The sequence below is a fragment of the Rhincodon typus genome, chromosome 38, assembly GCF_021869965.1.
Source record: "Rhincodon typus isolate 14 chromosome 38, sRhiTyp1.1, whole genome shotgun sequence".
In the NCBI taxonomy this organism is placed as follows: Eukaryota; Metazoa; Chordata; class Chondrichthyes; order Orectolobiformes; family Rhincodontidae; genus Rhincodon; species Rhincodon typus.
In genome coordinates, this window is record NC_063369.1 from 4,111,164 (window position 1) to 4,125,648 (window position 14,485).

Below are 14,485 nucleotides of genomic sequence, written 5' to 3' on the forward strand. Positions count from 1 at the left end.
TTCTGTCCCTTACCTTAAATCTATGCTCCCTGGTCATTGATCCCTCCACAAAGGGCAAAAATTTCTTCCTGTCTATGCCCCTCATGATTTTATACATCTCAATCATGTCCCCCATCAGTCTCCTCTGCTCTGAGGAAAACAACCCCAGTTTGTCGAATCTCTCTTCATAACAGAAACTCTCCAACCCAGGCAACATCCTTGCAAATATTCTGTGCACCCTCTCTAGTGCTACCACATCCTTCCTATAATCCTCTAGTTGTGGCCTAACCAGCGTTTTATACAGTTCCAGTATCACCTCCCTCTCTTAAACTCTATGACCCAACTGTAAAGGCAAGTATACCATCTGCTTTCTTAACCACTTTATCCATCTAGTTCTGATACCTTAAGGGACTAATGGACATGCATATCAAAGTCCCTTTGCTTCCAACGGTCCTGCCATTCATCGCGTATTCTCTTACCGTAAAAGTACACCTAGTATTAGAGGGGACGTAAAAGGTATGCAAGTTTTAGTAGCCAGGTGATTATGGGCTGGACTAACAGCTATGTATGTTGCAATTGGGTGAGAGGTGAATGAGCTCCTTCTTTTTGACCTCCCTGGTTGGTTGCAATAGTGATTTTGCAAACCGTGTCATTTGTGGGAAACAAAAACAGAAGTTTCTCGAAAAGCTCAGCAGGTCTGGCAATATGTGTGAAGAGAAATCAGAGTTAATGTTTCGGGTCTCATGACACTTCCTGAGAAGGGTCATTTGTGGGTCTGGAATCACTGTTTTTTCGCACTCTCTGATGGATAGTATGATCTCAGCAGTGCATTCTCCACACAATTTTGCAACAGCCTGCAATCAAGAGCTACCCATAGCAGAGCAGGGATAATACAATATTTAAAGAATTGCATTAATGTATTGCATTACTTCCTGAATGCTTTCCCCATAAAAACTGGCCAATAACATCCTCATTTATGTAAAATGACATGTTCAATTTATCATGAACAATGATGGAAAAGTTGATGTGGCAGAATTTAAGTCTCAAGTTGAGTCTGTCATGCTGCATTCAATGTGGATTAGTTATGGACACAAATCAAAATTTTAAAACTAGACTAAGCCAGACATATGATTGTGTGATTGAAGCCTGCAGGTCCAAAATGCCTAAACAAGTTAAATGACTTCTCCTTCACTGTTAATTTTTAAGCGGCTAACTTAGATTCCCAACATTTGAACAATGATCTTGAAGTAGTGTGCCAGGTTAAAAGCTAAATGCCTCAGCAGAACTGCAGACTACTTACAAAGAAGAGTGTGAAATGGGTGTCCCTTTTAATTGAGCTTTTGAATTGATCCAAAATATGCAATCTTTCTTGGAGATGTCAAGAAATTGCCCTGTGCAATTTTTTTTTCACTTGAGCTAGTTGTTCAGCAGAATGTGTACTGTTCAAGCCTTCTCACTCTCTGAATGTATTTTCTGTGCATGCATCACATTCACAAGCACCCAACTCAAACAAGCAAAAATGACAGGCACCAGCAATGAGTTCAACCTTTCACCTACTTTGTATTGCTGGGCAATTTGTAACCCTTGCCCGACTTGAGGAAAAATTTAAAGCTGAGTCATAACATTGTCACTGCAACACAAAATTCTTGGACTAAGTCTCACCCTCCCTTCCACTCCCTCCACCCACCCTAACCTGAACTTCTGAAAAGCATCATGAGAATTTATTTCCACAGAAATTCAGTGAGCAATTCCTGGTTTTGTTTTTAAGAATCGGCAGCTTTATCGAGATGGTCCTTAGTTAATGGGACGTCTGTGATATTGGAAGGATAATCACATTCAGTTTTTCTGTGTTAGTAATTGTAGAATCATGGAGTGCAGGACATTCAACCTATTGGAGGTGTACTTTGAAAAAGCTTTACAATTCATCGCTGCTATGGGAAGGATGTTGCAAAACTTGTGAAAGGGTTCAGAAAAGATATACAAGGATGTTGCCAGGGTTGGAGGGTTTGAACTATATGGAGAGACTGAATAGATTGGGGCTATTTTCCCTGGAGCGCCAGAGGCTGAAGGGTGACCTTAATAGGTTTATAAAATCATGAGGGGCATGGATAGGGTAAATAGCCAAGGTCTTTTCCCTGGGACGGGGGAATCCAGAACTAGAGGGCGTAGGTTTAGGGTGAGATGGGAAAGGGACCTAAGGGACAACTTTTTCACACAGACGGTGGTGCATGTATGAAATGAGCTGCCAGAGGAAGTGGTGGAGATTGGTACATTTAAAAGGTATCTGGATGGATACATGAATAGGAAGGGTTTAAGAGGGATATGGGCCAAATGCTGGCAAATGGGATTAGATTAATTTAGGATATGTGGTAGCATGGACAAGTTGGACCGAAGGATCTGTTTCTGTGCCATACATCTCTATGACTCCTCCATTCATAGCCAGGAATATTTGTGTCTTTCAAATATATATCCACTTGCCTTTGTGAAGTTTGCAAGCACACATGCTTCCACTCTCATTGAAGGCAGTGCATTCCAGCAGTAGCCTTCTACTCCAGTAGCCACCCCCAAGGCCCTAATGATGCAATGTTTCTGACTCAGCATACAAAAGGTGGATCATGCTTTCACCTCCACATCAGAGCAGGTTGCAGTGGCAGGGTAGCACATTCCTCTACTTCGATTGACATTTACACTGTAAAAACATGCATAATGTACACAATTCTAGCATGAGTGGCCATAGTTCTAGGATAAGGAGTAGCAGATTTAAAGCAGATGAGAAGTTACTTCTCTCAAAGGGTCATGAATCTGTTGAATTTACTCCCCCAGAGCATGATGGATGCTGGGACATTGAATAAATTTGAGAAGGTGGCAGAAAGTATTTTGATTCATGACAGTTTGAGGATTATGGGGTGCGGACAGCAAAGTGGAGTTGAGGCTGAGACGTGAACAGCCATGATAATTTCAAATGGCGGAACAGGCTTGAAGGGCTGAATTGCTTACTCTTGCTCCTAGTTCTTATATTTCCCAGCTACAGTTAACTGCTTCGAAGGCAGAAAGCAAAACATGTGAAAATTAGACCTTTATCTCCTGTCGCGTAGCACTTTTACCAGGTGAAGGAGAATTTTTATTAGTAAGCTTTCCCCCATAGTTTATGGCACAATTCCAAGTCTCTCAAGATGTTCTTTCAGTGCCTGGCCGACCAAATCCATCAAAAATGAGATTAATGATCATCTCAGTTTCCTAATGCTTTTTGGATCTAGCTGCTGTGTTTGTGCGCACACACTAAATATGCTTCATAATAAAAGTATTTGCAGCACTGAAGGGTGTTTCTCTAGTTGTAAATACTGCAAATCTTGCTACTTACATGAGGTCCCTGTCATTTCCCCTCTCTGTACCACAGAAAGGAGAACTGAACAGGAATTAATGTTGTCCCACTCTCTCCTTTTCCTCCTCCCAGCCTCTGGTACTTGAGACATTTCATCCCTGCTGCTCTGGATTTTATTCTGATAGTGAAGTCTTTTAGTCTTTTTAAAAATAAATGTTTCTTAAAGTAAAACTGCATTTCTTGAACATTGCAGCTTCAATGCTTACAACTGGATTTTTGCTGGCAGGTTGTTTTCTTTCAAATGTGTTCTTTTCTTACTGACCTTTTGCATCATTCTGATTACCAAATGTCATGTTGTCACATGAAGAAAGCAACAAGACAAAACTCAGACAGAAATACAGTACAGGGGAGGCAATGGCCTAGTGGTATTATCGCTGAACTGTTATTCCAGGTAATGGTCTGGGGACACGGGTTCGAATTCCGCAGGTGGGGGAATTTGAATCCAATAAAAATCTCGAATTAAGAGTTTAATGATGACCACTGTCAATTGTTGGAACAACCAACTCATCTGATTCACTAATGTTCTTTAGGGAACGAAACTGCCATCCTTACCTGGTTTGGCCTACATGTGACTCCAGACCCACAGCAATGTGATTGACTCTCAACTGCTCTTTGGGCAATTAGGGATGAGCAATAAATACTGATGCAGCCAGTGATGCCCTCATCCTGTTAAAAACATTCCAGGTCTAATCCAGGCAGGTGATGAGTAAAATGAATGAAAGTGACCCTAAAATTAGGTGCCCGCATGTTTTGCCTCAGCTGTGAGCAGGATTTCTTTGAAATTCAAGAACCATTTGTTCCCTAATAGGTCAGAAACTGACTACAGTTTAGGGCTGGCACTGGTTTCCTTTAATCAGGAAGCCATTTGGCCCCTCATATGCGATCCTGGCTAGACTATACCCTGACGTCATCGACCACCTTTATTCTCTCAGTACCAAATTGGTCAATCCGAGTTTGGAAATCTTCAGTTGTCTCCCCAGTCTCAACAACGTATTTTGAGGGGTGGGGGAAAGAGTTCCAAATGCCAACGATGTCCTAATGTCAAAGATGACTGATGTCCTTTAGAGAAGGAAATCTGTCAACCTTACCTGGTCTGGCCTATTTACCTGGTCTGGCCTACATATGACTCCAGACCCACAGCAATGTGGGTGAATCTTAACTGCCCTCTGGGCAATTAGGGATGGCCCATAAAAGCTGGCCTAGTCACCAACGCCCTCATCCCATAAGTGAATAAAAAAAATTGAAACTTCAGTTGCTGGGCAAGGATTGAGATGTTGGGAATATATGCAGAGGATTGTAAGGGAACTTTTAATTAAGTTTTTTTTATAAATGAATGCAAAGTTTAATGTGATGAATGGGGAAAAGCTGTTTCCTTTTTTCCGACAGTTGGTGCCCAGGAGGTAACAATTTAGAATTGTAGCCAAAAGATTAATGAATGCAATTAAAGTTTCATTACACAGAGGGCTGTTGGGAATATGGAATTGACTTGCAGGGAGAGGTTGAGGCAGTGACCATTGGAATCTAAAAAGAGAAAATTAGCTAAATATTTGAAATGGAGGACTGTTGAGAGTAGACAAAGCAGTGGGATTAGGTTTGGATTGGAGCAAAGAACTGGCCCAGAATTAGAATCAGAGTTCTTATTCTGCTGTAAACATCATCCCTAGAGACATTGCTGGCAGGCTGTATGTTCCTAATTGCCGTTAAGGTGGTGGTGACCTGCTTTGAACCGCTGCAGTTCATTCATTCAATTCCATTCCGTTAATGTTTCCAGTGCTGTAGTGACTGGATTAGATTTCCATCTTCAATAGCTTGTATATGTACAACTAGCCTTTCCTTTCTAGCCAGTTGTTTACAATTTACAGCCAATGAAGCAAGAAAGGGCTGGGCATCTCTCTTACTGGTTTGCTCAGTCCCCAAAACCCTGACAAGCTGGTCTGCAACAGCAGGTATAGTGGGCTGAAAATCGTATACCAAGACAGCCTGAGCTTTCAACAGCTGCTCTTGCGACACATATTGTTCCTTAATTGCCAGTCCCGAGGGTGACTTGTCTGTCTCTTAGCCCTCTGTATTGCAGACCAGCCATGTATCCTAGGAGCTGTGGCAGTACGTCTCCTCCCTTGTATATGAGATAAGCATGTGAATAACACTGGCCAGTGGAGTGCTATGACCGAGGAATAATTCCTATTGTGGGAAGCAGTGTGAGGGTTTGTACATTTGATGTGTAAATTGCTGCCAGTGGCTTTGTGTCTGATTGGCAGGGAATTTCTTCTTCTTTTCCTTTCTTGTAAATAATACTGGCCAAATATGGTCAAGTATCACTGGCTCATGGTATAGTATCCTTGTGACTTTTTTTTAAACTTCTGTACTCTGCTGTTAACTCTGAAAACAAGAGAAAATCAAATGCAGCATTTAATGATATAACTCTATAAATGTGGAAATTTTATAGGCTTTGGCCAATTTCACTAATTCCTCAGCTTTGAAAGATCAATTCCACCTTGTGCTGATGTTGGACTGATCAGCCAGTGAGCTGGAACTGTCTGCATTCGCCTGTGTAATGGTGAAGAGCTGGGATCTATGAGAAAAAAAGGGCAATTGTGAATCTTTTGTTAATCATTCCAATGCAGATACTGTAATTGTGACATAAGTGGAATTGTAGGGCGGTTGGAAGAAGCGAAAGGAAATGCTGTGCAAACTTGCTGTACCTGATTCTTCTCTATTCCTTTGTCTTTACAGATCGCCTTTTTTACATCTACACATCTGGCACCACTGGTATGCCTAAAGCTGCCATTGTCGTACACAGCAGGTATGTACCAAGACCGAGGGGCACAGCAGAGGTCACTGGCTGTTTCTGCTCTAACATTTCAAAGGCTTTGTGCTGGCAATTTTGATAGAGGAACCAGACGGGAGATGAGCAAAAGTTTTTTTTTTGGTGAATTATGATCTGAATGTGATGCTTGAGACGGCATTGGAAACAAGATCAGCAGCAACTTTTACAAGCGAATTGGATGAAAACCGGGCTGTGGGGGGGAAGTGAGATTAATTTGACAGCTCTTTCACAAGAACTAACACAAGTGACAAAATGACCCTTTTTTGTGCTGTATCATTTGGTGTGTCTCAACAATGGGAAAGTTGTTAATCACGAAGATGTTAGGGTGTATCTTTGTATAGGTTTTTGGTACCCAGCAGAGTGAAAGGTAAACCCATGCAGCCGAACCTAGATTTGAATTTCTCACCTCAGTTAGCCACACTTAATGAGTTGACGTGCTTGCTCTGTGATATATAAAACCCTGTTTTTTGCCTCCATCCTACTCATCAGCAGGTATGCTTGCTTGTAGGTACTACAGGATGGCTGTGTTTGCTTATTATGGATTCCGAATGCGGCATGATGATATTATTTATGACTGTCTGCCCCTGTATCATTCAGCAGGTAAGGAGTCATTTCTCGCCCATATAGTTTCTCGCTTGTATCAGGCTGCAGTGGACCTGCTGTCAGTTGACCAACTCATCCAAGAGATGGCACCTCCAACACTATATCACTGCTTCAGCACTGCACTGGAGTGTCTGTCCAAGTTATTGCTCACTTCTTGGTTTGGGGCAACCCTGGTGGCTCATGTTACTGAGTGATGTTGGAGACTAATGAATGGAAATGGTGAGCAGGCACCTGTGCCTTAAATTGTTCCATGTTTCTTCCGAAATTTCTCAGCTAGTAGGACAGACCAGAAGAATCTCCTGGACTCTGCCTCACTTTATTTCAGAATTCCTGCTTAGCATTTAGTTTTTGCATTATCTTCTTTGTCACTCAGTCCTGGAGGATTTTGAGATGCATTCACCAAGTTTATACCTGGGTATTGTTCATTACACTGAAGTGCTTAACTCCCAAATTACAGCTTTGTGACAATCTACCTTGGAGTCTCCCTTCTTTCAATGTGGAATATTATCATACAAGAATGATCCTTCATAATTCATTTAATGTTGTAACATAGATAGGTGCTATATTGCAGCTGTTAAAGCTCTTTCAGTCTGTGAACTCTTTGTTGACCTGTTTAAGCCTAGTGAGTGTGAGTACATCTCACATGCTCGAATTCTGCCTGAAATCACTTGCGTTTGGGAGTACACATATCTCTGAATTCTGCAAATTGGAATAAAAGCAGAAGTTAGGTGAAATCTTAAACTCTGTTCATCCAGAGTTTGGGTTTCTGCGCAAACCTCTTGTGATGCCTATTTTTAATTAAAATTACTATGACAGAGGCTTACTTAAAGAGCCAGCGTGGAAATTATTTCCTTACAATTATTATCAACTGGAACAGTTGGCAAATCATGGGGTCTATATGAATGAACAACAACTTTCATTTACAAAGTCTCTTCAATGTAGTTAAAATGTCACAGGCACGTCGCTGAGAATGATCAAACACCAAGCCATGTGTGTTGTAGCAACAGCTGCCCAAAAGAAAGGTCAAAGAGGATTTTAAGGAAGAGGGAGATGGAGAGGTTTGTGGGGGTAATTCCAGAGCGTTTGGGAGCTCAGCTGCTGAAGGGTGACCGCCAGTATTGAAACAATGAAGAAAACCGTAATCTGAGGAGTGCAGGTGCTTCGGGGGTTTGTAGGGCTGGATGAGGTCACACAAGTGAGCAGTTATGGTTTCAGGGATAAGAACTATCACCAAGACATTGACAACATAAAGGAAAAAACTTCCTCATTGGACTTGTTATCAAACAAGCATGTTGTGCTTTGTAGATTACAACCACACATGATCCACAGACTTCCCTGTGTCTGACTATTACTGACTTTTCAGTAAAGCAAGACTGTTTTTAAGGTTGTGTCTCTGTTCTGTCAACAGGCAATATAGTGGGTGTGGGACAGTGCCTGCTGAATGGCCTGACTGTTGTGATCAAAAAGAAGTTCTCGGCCAGTCGATTCTGGGATGACTGTGTGAAGTACAACTGCACTGTGAGTGTTTACAAGCCTCTGTCTGCTGTGCACACTCCGGGTTTCTCTATGCTTCCTGCATAACACCCACATCTCCCCCTTGCCTATGTTGGCCTAGCTCCCTGCCTGTTTTCAACAAAAGTGTTCAGGAACAGGATTGTGTTTTAAAAAAATACAACCGAGAGTAGGCCATTCAGTCATAGGGTCACACAGCATGGAATCAGACCCTTCGGTTCAACCAGTCCACACTGACCATAATCCCAAACTAAACTAGTCCCACCTGCCTGCTCCTGGCCCATATCCCTCCAAACCTTTCCTATTCATGTACTTATCCAAATGTCTTTTAAACTTTGTAACTGTACCTGCTTTGGAAGTTCACTCCACACACAAACCACTCTCTATGTAAAAAGGTTGCCCCTCATCTCTTTTTTAAATCTTTCTCCTCTCACCTTAAAACTATGCCCCCTCGTCTTGAAATCCCACACTCTTGGAAAAAGACGCCTGCCGTTCAACTTACCTATGCCCCTCATGATTTTATAAGCCTCTAAAATATTCCCCTCAACCTTCAACACTCCAGTGAGAAAAGCCCCAGCCTATCCAGCCTCTCCTTATAACTCAATCTCTCCGTTCCTGGCAACATCCTGGTAAATTTCTTCTGAACCCTCTGCAGCTTAATAATATCCTACCTATAACAAGGCGATCAGAACTGGATACAGCACTCCAGAAGAGGCCTCTCCGACATCCTGTACAACCTCAACATATTGTCCCAACTCCTGTACTCAAACTCCTGTACTCAACTCCTATACTTAAAGCCTGTGGCCATTTAATAAGATCAAGAATGATCTACTTCCTCTGCACTTTCCCTACCCTATCCCCATGTTTTTTGACTCACTTAATGGTTGCAAAACTACCAATGTCAGCCTTGACTATCTCACACTTGCAGAAGTGTTGTAATGTAGAAGGAGGCCACTCAACCCATTGCGTCTGTGCAGGCTGTCTGAATAAGCATCTTTTCTAGAGTTATTCTTCCACCTTCTCCCCAGAACCCTCATTGTTCCTTTTCAAATAACCATGTAATTTCCTTCGGATACCTCAATCGTACCTGACTCCACTCCACTCGCAGGCAGTTCATTCCAGAATATAAGCACTTCCTGTGTGAAAAAAAAATTGTTCTTCATCACTTTTGCTTCTTTTAAATCTGTCCCCAATACTTTCATAAGTGGCAACTTTTTCACCCAATTTACTCTGTCCAGACTTTTCATGGTTTTGAAAAATTCAATTAAATCTCCTCTCAGCCTGCCCTTCAAGGGTAACAGTCCCGATTACTCCAATTGATCTTCATAACCAAAACTTCTCAATCCCTGGAATAATTGTTGTAAACTGTTCTGCACTTTCTCCATTGCCTCCAAATCCTTCCTAACGTGTGGCACCCAGAACTGGTTGCAGTATAAACAGTAATCGTAGAATCCCTGCAGTGAGGAAGTAGGCCGTTCGGCCCATCAAGTCCATACCGACCCTCCGAAGAGCATCCCACCCATACCCACTCTCCTACCCCTGTAACCTCACATTTACCATGGCTAGCCCACCTAGTCTGCACATTCCTGGACACTATGGGCAATTTAGCATCGGCCAGTCCACCTAACCTGCACATCTTTGAACTGTTCTCAATGCACCTGTTAGTAAAGCCTAAGATAGCATATGCTTTATTAACTACTTGTCTTTACCCTCTTAAAATTCTTCATTATCCTCCTCACAGTTCACAAGGTTGCAAGCTTCATGTCATTCTCAAACTTTTAAATGTGCCCTGTGCATCAAGGCCTAGGTCATTAATGTATATCAGGAAAGGGTCCTAACATTAAAACATAGAAAACTCAGCTACAAACCTTCTCCCAGCCTGAAAAATATTCAGTAACCATAATTCTGATTGCTGTCAGTCCATTTTATATCCACAAGCTCAGATTTAGCTCGCTGATCTGTTATGAAGCATGCTATCAGATGCTTTCGGAGTCCATATATATTACGTCAACAGCATTATCCTGATCGAATCTCTGCCTCATCAACAAATTCTAGTAAATTGGCTAAATATGATTTTCCCTTAAGATATCTATTCAATTAACCCACGATTGTCCATGTGACTGTTTTATTGAGGTTAGAAGTTTCCCAACCACTGAAGTTACGCTGAACTGATCTGTAGTTCATTGGTTTACTCTTGTATCTTTTATTGAACAAGGAGGAAACGTTTGCAATTCTCCAGTCCTCGGGGACCACCCCTGAGTCTAAGGAAGACTGAAAGATTATTGCGAATGTCTTTGCAATATTCATTTTCACTTCTCTCAGTACCCTTATTGCAGCTCATTTAGTCCTATGCTTTGTCAGCTTTTTGTGGAACATCCTATTCAATGCTATCACCTTATCAATGTTAACTCCTTTCAGCAATTGAATTTCCATTTCTCCTCCCTAATGCCAGGTATTGTCATCATCCTTAGGAAAAATTAATGCACCGTATTTGTTTAATACCTCAGTCATGCCCTCTGCTTCCATGTGGAAGTCCCTTTTTCGGTCCTAAATTGGCCCCACTACCATTTACTATTTAACTATTTATCTATTGGTATAGAATCCCCACAGTGTGGAAGCAGGCCATTTGGCCCGTCGGGTATACATAAATCTTCTGAAGAGCATCCTGCCCAAACCCACCGGCCCTACCTTATCCCTCTAACCCTGCATGTTCCATGGCTAATCCACCTAGCCTGTACTTCCCTGAACACTATGGCCAATTTCCCATGGCCAATCACCTAATCTGCACATCTTTGGACTGTGGGAGGAAACCGGAGCACCTGGAGGAAACCCACACAGACACGGGGAGAATGTGCAAACTCCACACAGACAGTTGCCCAAGGCTGAAATTGAACCCGGGTCCCTGGCGCTGTGAGGCTTATTATCTATAGAAGATTTTGGGATTTCTTTTTATGTTGGCTGCCTGTCTCCTATCATGCTTTACTTCTCTCATTTATTTCTTCCCTACCTTTCTGAACCTTCAGTGTTCAACCTGTCTCTCAGTTGTATTTTCTGACTGACATCTGTCATAAACACTGTTGTTTTTCTTTATCATAATTATAAATCTTTTGTCAAGGAGGGCTCTGGATATGTTTGCTCCACTCTTCTCTTTCAAAGGAATATACATTGAGTGGAAAAACCATCTCTTCTTTATTGGTGGCCCATTGTTCAGCATTAAATCTGGCTTTCCCTCAAGTAAATGTTCTTAGTGTAAATTGTTAATTACCCTTTTCCAGAGTTACCTTAAACTTAATGATGTAATGATCACTAGCTCCCAAAAGTTCTCCCACTGTCACTTGCTATACATTCCCATGAACCAGGTCTAGCAGTAATCCAGCCTCATTAGACTGGAAACCTATTGCTATAGATAATTCTTTTGAACACATTCTAGGAACTTTGCCCTCCCTTCCTTTCAAACTGCTACTATCCCAGTCTATCCATTGCTTTGTTCAATATAGGGAGGCCAAGTCACTGAATATGTTTAAGAAGGCACTGAAGATGTCAGGGGTCTGGGAAGAGAGCAGAAGTATGCCATTGAGAATCAGAATCAGTTAGGTTCATATTTAATGACAAAGCAGCCAAGATAGGCTGAATGGCCTATTCTAGCATCTATTTTCTATGTTTGTATATAAAGGTCATTGTCTCCCTTTATAAAAATTCTGCCAAATTTGCTACTGCCCCCAAAGTCTGTCCTGCATCTACAAGTCAGGATTGTAGGTAGAATATTCCCCACTTCGCTGGATGAGTGCAGCTCCAACAACACTCGCAGAGCTTGACAAGGACCAATTTGTAGCCATTGAATGAGTGTCCACAGTCTTTTGGTGCAGAATTTCAAAGATTCATCCTTTTCATCTCAGTCCTAAGTGGCTGATCCTTCATTCTGAGATTATGCTCCCCAGTTCCCCATCTTAAGGAAAAGCAAATAGGATTGTGGAAACTGAGCTTGACTGCACTGTACAATTCCCTAGCCTCAGCATTTCATGTTGCTATCACCGTCTTTGTTGCTGTCACTTATTCTGAGATGCAGTTCCTCCTGCAATACCCCTACTTTGTTGATCATGGCCCCCCTCCCTGAGCTGAGACTTTGAGCGTTCATTGCCTTGTTTGATTCCTGTGCAAAGCTAGATTCACAGCAGACCATTGCCTACAGCAAGAATGTTTCTCCGTGATGGATACTGAGATGGCAAAGCCAGCAGCAGCGATGCTGCAGCGATGCTGGGTCAGTTTATCTCCCTGCAGTCACAGGACTCGCTGTGGTGCTATGTGAATCACAAAGGAGAGGTGAAGTAGACCAGATGTTGCCTTGTTTATGGACAGCAGGAGGAGGCCATTCAGCCCATTCAGCCTGTTCCACCATTCAGTTAGATCATGGTTGGTCTGCATATTAACTCCATCCACCCGACTAGGTTCAACAATTAACCCCCTTACCCTCAAAGATCGGAATCATTTCAGTTTTGACTTTCTCAGTTGATCTCTCTATCTGGTCTTTTTTGTGGGGAGAGAGCTCCGGATTTCCAGCCCTGGCCCCACCTCTGAATGGCCTGGCTCTCTCTCTAAGGTTCTGCCCCCTTTGTCGCAAGCCTCCCCTGCACCTGACCAGAGGCACTACTGGTGAGGAACAGTTAACTAATCTTAAACACCTCAATTACATCAGTCTTCAGTTACCTTTACACAAGGGAATACAGATCTAGTCTTGGCAACCCACACAAATTTAACCCTTTTTGACCAGCCAACATTCTGAACCATCTGCACTGTGCTTCCTCTTAAACAGTATTTCCATTTTCAGTGCAGTCTCTGTGCCAGGCTGCATTGTTGTAAACAGGAGTGCGCGTAGAGCTTAAATAACTGTAACATGACTTCAACTCCTTCATATTATAGGCACCTTGCGATGGAGGACATCAAGCTGTTAACCTCTCTGACAATTGCTCTTTAGATTGTCCAGTACATTGGCGAGATCTGCCGGTATCTCCTTAACCAACCGGTCCACCAGGCTGAAACCCAGCACAACGTCCGTATGGCGATTGGTAATGGCTTGAGACCCTCTGTCTGGGAGTCCTTCACCAGCCGCTTCCGCATCAAGCAGATGGCAGAGTTCTACGGGGCAACTGAGTGCAACTGTGCCATCGCCAACCTCGACGGCAAGGTGGGTACTCAGCACCTTGGCACTACCTCACTCTGGCACTATGTAGAAAATGATGTCCCAACAACCAACCCACCCTGACCAATGGGATGTTTATTTGGTGGTGGGCAGTGCAAGGTAGAATGGAGGTTAGGAATGACTTGAGAAGAAGGGTTCCATTGAGAGTTTTGGGATAGGGATTGGAACACATGCCATCACAATAAAGCTACCAATTTCACCATAGATGCTTCTAACTTGCATATTTAGCTCTCTTACTGTGTCAGTTATTCAATACTGAATCAAAATCCTCCTTCTATTTTTCTCTGCAGGTAGGCGCCTGTGGCTTTAACAGCCGTATTTTGCCCCAAGTCTACCCTATCCGTCTGTTGAAGGTTAATGAAGACACGCTCGAGCTTATCCGGGGTCCCAATGGGCTGTGTATCCCCTGCAAACCAGGTAATCACTGAGAATCTCAGTTGTCAAGAGCTAATCAATCCCAGAGGGATTTTCTGGATGAGTCTGTGCTGCTGTTTCCAAGTCATTAGCCACCAGTGCTCCCACCCCAGCCCCATTCACTGCAAAAGCAGTGAAGTAGCAGCTTGCAGTTCAGGATTGGCTCTGCAGATTTCGTGGGAACTGAGTTCAGTTTGCCCAGTCTCACTCTCCTTGGAATCCTGAGAGCCAGAATAGAGTGGGAGTGCTTTCCGATTAAACTGGAATGAACTCAAAACAAGAACTCAACAGTTAGAAAGACTTGTGCGATGTATGTGCTGGAGTGATTGGAACAATGTCAGCCAGATGGATCTCATAGAATTGGATAAAAACCGAAGGAACTGCAGATGCTGTAAATCAGGAACAAAAATAAAGTTGCTGGAAAAGCTCAGCATGTCTGGCAGCATCTGTGAAGGAAAAAACAGAGTTAACGTTTTGGGTCCAGTTCTGAGGAAGGGTCATCGGACCCAAAACGTTAACTCTGTTTTTTCCTTCACAGATGCTGCCAGACCTGCTGGGCTTTTCCAGCAAC

At 42.8% G+C, this 14,485-nt stretch overlaps 1 protein-coding gene across 1 annotated transcript in view; it reads left to right on the forward strand.

Annotated features, from left to right (window-relative positions):
* Positions 1 to 14,485, forward strand: part of LOC109923420 (long-chain fatty acid transport protein 1) — a 44,876-nt gene that overhangs the window by 21,032 nt on the left and 9,359 nt on the right. The window contains exons 5-9 of the mRNA XM_048617797.1: positions 6,095 to 6,164; positions 6,697 to 6,788; positions 8,200 to 8,309; positions 13,276 to 13,485; positions 13,791 to 13,917. Coding sequence (XP_048473754.1) covers positions 6,095 to 6,164; positions 6,697 to 6,788; positions 8,200 to 8,309; positions 13,276 to 13,485; positions 13,791 to 13,917 — 609 coding nt within the window. The remainder of the gene's footprint in view (positions 1 to 6,094; positions 6,165 to 6,696; positions 6,789 to 8,199; positions 8,310 to 13,275; positions 13,486 to 13,790; positions 13,918 to 14,485) is intronic.